This window comes from Vitis vinifera, chromosome 7 (genome assembly GCF_030704535.1).
Source record: "Vitis vinifera cultivar Pinot Noir 40024 chromosome 7, ASM3070453v1".
NCBI classification, from domain to species: Eukaryota; Viridiplantae; Streptophyta; class Magnoliopsida; order Vitales; family Vitaceae; genus Vitis; species Vitis vinifera.
The window spans coordinates 22733450-22736721 of record NC_081811.1 but is presented as its reverse complement, the minus strand read 5'-3'; the positions used below and the strand labels follow the sequence as shown (position 1 = coordinate 22736721).

The following is a 3272-nucleotide window of genomic DNA, read 5'->3' as shown; positions in this document are numbered from 1 at the left end:
TGGTGTCCCTGAGGAGGGTGTGCGCAGAGGAAGCTCTCTGCATCGGCCAAGCTACGGTGGTCCCCTCTCTCCGTCCGTGATGTGGGTCAGGGGCGTGTAAATTGCAACTTTTATTTTCTGGTTTGAGTTTTGTAATTTAACAGCTGGGTTTGTTTTCATTTCAATATAAAAAATTGTTTCAGTTTGTTTCCGAAAAGTTCTGAAGAAAAATAAAATATCGGGGTAATGATTTTCTCCAAAGAAAATCAATTACAATAAAAATTAATTAAAAATATATGTATTTTTATATTGAATTATTAAAATAAGTGAAATAAATTTAGAATAATAATCCTAATAATTTTAATTTCATAATATGCATCAGGACACCAGCCGAATCAATGACCCTGACTTCAATACTTGTTGAGAAAAGATACTGTGCCTTTATCGTTTGCCGTGCTGGTAAAGAGCAGCCCTTCTTACTCATTCCCTAGTCCCCCATGTGTCCGATTCAACAGGATTCTTGTGACAATTTGGCTCCTGTTTCAGCCATAATTAGAGATAAGCAAGACCCAGTTCCCATTAAGGGAAGGCAAGGACATGAAGACATTGATTTTCTACTCTCTTTATGAAGATTGATTACGCTGGAAAATTTGTGGGCATCCATCCCAGAAAATGTATCTGGAAAGGTTCTTTGCCATGGTTGGATCGCTGGGTATCATCAAACCCTATGGTTCAATGCTAAGCAGGGGAAAAGGCCAAAAAAAAAATGAAGTTGCATGCTTAAACAAATCCAGAGGCTGCAGAAAACACAGCTGAAAAACAGAGCGGATGTTGATTTTCTTAGCAAACGTGATACCAAATGATAAAACCCCAACAAGCAGAACTGAAAACTAAATGCAAGACAGAGAACTTTATTATAGAAAAGGATTATCATGTCAGCTTCCTCCAGTCCTCCAACAAAGGGAAGAGATACAAAGCCTCAATGAAAAGGTGAGAAGACTCAAACTGTCTAAAGAACCTGCAAAATCTAACCCTCTCTTCTAAGAGATGGGTGCCTCAAAAAGACTTCAGAATGTTAGTTTCGCTCTCTGTATATTATGTTTTTTTTTTCTAATGTCACAGTTCGATTCCCCATGTATATTTGTATCTGCAAAATTCATGGTGGGATCAGTGCATGACTATACGTCATCTTCTCCTGGCTTGTGAAGCTGATCTTTCCAACTGTGGCCCTCGGATTTATCATCTTCATCGTACTCCATGCTGTCTCCTCCAGTACCTGATACACCTTTAGCAGACCCAGCTAAATGGAGTGGGCCTTGTGGAGAGCCGGACTGGGAAATGTTTTTCTTTGAGACGTCTCCAACCTGAACTTGGGGCACCCATGATCCATTTGCAGGAGCAGCTGAAGTGGATGGGATCCTCCGGACGTGAAGTCTGTATTTCTGCAGAGGGACAAGAACTTTTAAGGACGACCCACTAAAGAAAACTGAAAAAGAAAGGCTTCTATGTTAACACCCACCTGTAAATGGCTTTTTACTTCATCGTTAGTGAGACCTTCCACTTGCATGAGTTCTCGAATCTGTTTAGGAGTGGCTGCTGCAGAAAAGGAAAATTTCAGTAGCATGTCCCAGATGGAATTCAATTCAAGGATCCATGATCTCAAATTGTTTTCTGAAAACTTTTCCATTAGAAATCTCAAACTATTTCAGCTTTTCATATTTGCAATTTGCAGGTCCAAATTTTTAAGAATGCCCAAAAAAAAAAAAAACTTTACCATAAAAAAATCTGCCTTTTTTTCTTTCTCCCAGCAGGTTCAACAAAGCCCCATCCAAAATAAACAAATTAAGGATCTGAAAACACTGAAAGATCAACAAAAATATCCTTCTCCAGTGCAAAATCTTCAGAATTTTTTAACACAGCAGTTCAAAAATAGCAAAAAAACGATATCAGTTTAGGTTCAATTTCACTTTCATTCTGTTAGCTTGCTGAGAAATTAAAGGAAAAGGGAAAAGGAAAAATAAAAACAAAAAAACCCTGAAATTCGGAACCCATTTTTTCCCTTTTCTGGTTAAATTTATACTGACCTTGAGATCCCCCAAGTTGTTGAAGAGCGTTGACGAAACGCCGATGTAGCTCCGGTGACCAGCACCGCCTCTGTTTCCTGATTCCCTGTTGCGGTGGCTGCTGTTGCGATTTGCACTGTAGCCTCATCGAGTCTGTCAACAAAGTCGAAACAGAACCAGAACCAGTTTCCCCACTATTCCCACACTTTGAATTCGAATTGTTAGGATCCACTTCGACCATCGGAGTCATGAGAGAAAGACCAGCAACTGGCACAACCTCCTTGTCTCCCTTCGCCGGAAAACCAGAGCTCACCTTAAATGGCACAAATGCCCCTGCCCTGTTTCCATAACTACAAGGCCGAATCGGATTCTCAGACCCAGAGTTATTATCTTCCTCATTTCTCTGCCATCAAGAAACAAAATTCAAAATTCCCATTCGGTAAATTCCCAATAAATCGTAATTCTTCTTTCAAACAAGTTCCAAATTCACCTGTTGGAATTCTAGTACTGATTTTTTATTGTTATTGTCAGAGCTTCGGTTACAGCTCCAGAGCTGTGCAGAGCTCATCCAGCTCCTCTTGTCACTTGAATCCTTTCCCATTTCTGCTCCCTCATCTCCTTCAGATCTACCCTTCAATGGAATGAATTCTTCTGTGACATGTCCACCCTCCGATTCAGTACACTGCATTGCTTCCTCCCTCAATCTCAAAATCGCTGCACAAAATCAAAAACCCAAAACAAATCAAAAACCCGGAAATAAATTTATCTTTCCATACCCAAAAATTCGAGACAGAAAGCGACTGACCATCGTTTAAGAGCAGCATGCAGAGAGGAAGTTCGCGTTTGAAGCCATCGATCTTTCTCATCTCATCTTCCAATCCTTTAACATAATCATCAAGCTTCGACAATTTCTCAGAACTGTCTCTCATCATCGAAACTTCTCTCAGAAAGCTAGACACAGTTTTCAGTTCGCACCCTGGATTCAAATCCAACCTTAGCTCCGCCATATTCGAACCCATCTCACTCTCCCCCTCACTGCCTCTCAGGTTAACACCATGAACTAGAGTCCATTTATACACGAAGCTTCGGGGGGCAAAAACCGGAATCCGTGGATCCGAAAAGCGGTATTGGAAAAAGCTTTAAAATAAAAAGAGAGAGATTCACAACAAAAAGATTCGGTTTCGCATTCGGGTCGTCGCGTATTTGAGTCAACTCGGCGAAGCGTGGAGG

General features: G+C 40.7%; 1 protein-coding gene and 1 long non-coding RNA gene across 2 annotated transcripts; one reads left to right on the top strand and one right to left on the bottom strand.

The window, feature by feature from the left end:
• The first annotated feature begins 208 nt into the window (after positions 1–208).
• On the top strand, positions 209–1576 carry LOC132254089 (uncharacterized). The gene is made up of 2 exons (XR_009466210.1): positions 209–438; positions 526–1576. It is a non-coding gene; the product is annotated as an uncharacterized LOC132254089 (long non-coding RNA).
• Positions 864–3153, bottom strand: LOC100243049 (transcription factor HHO5). Its single transcript, XM_002264593.5, has 5 exons — positions 2848–3153; positions 2533–2756; positions 2064–2445; positions 1499–1575; positions 864–1421 (listed from the first exon to the last, which is right to left on the bottom strand). Exons 1-5 carry the CDS (start codon positions 3059–3061, stop codon positions 1158–1160), a joined length of 1161 nt encoding a protein of 386 aa, XP_002264629.3. The 5' UTR covers positions 3062–3153; the 3' UTR covers positions 864–1157.
• Positions 3154–3272: the final 119 nt, after the last annotated feature.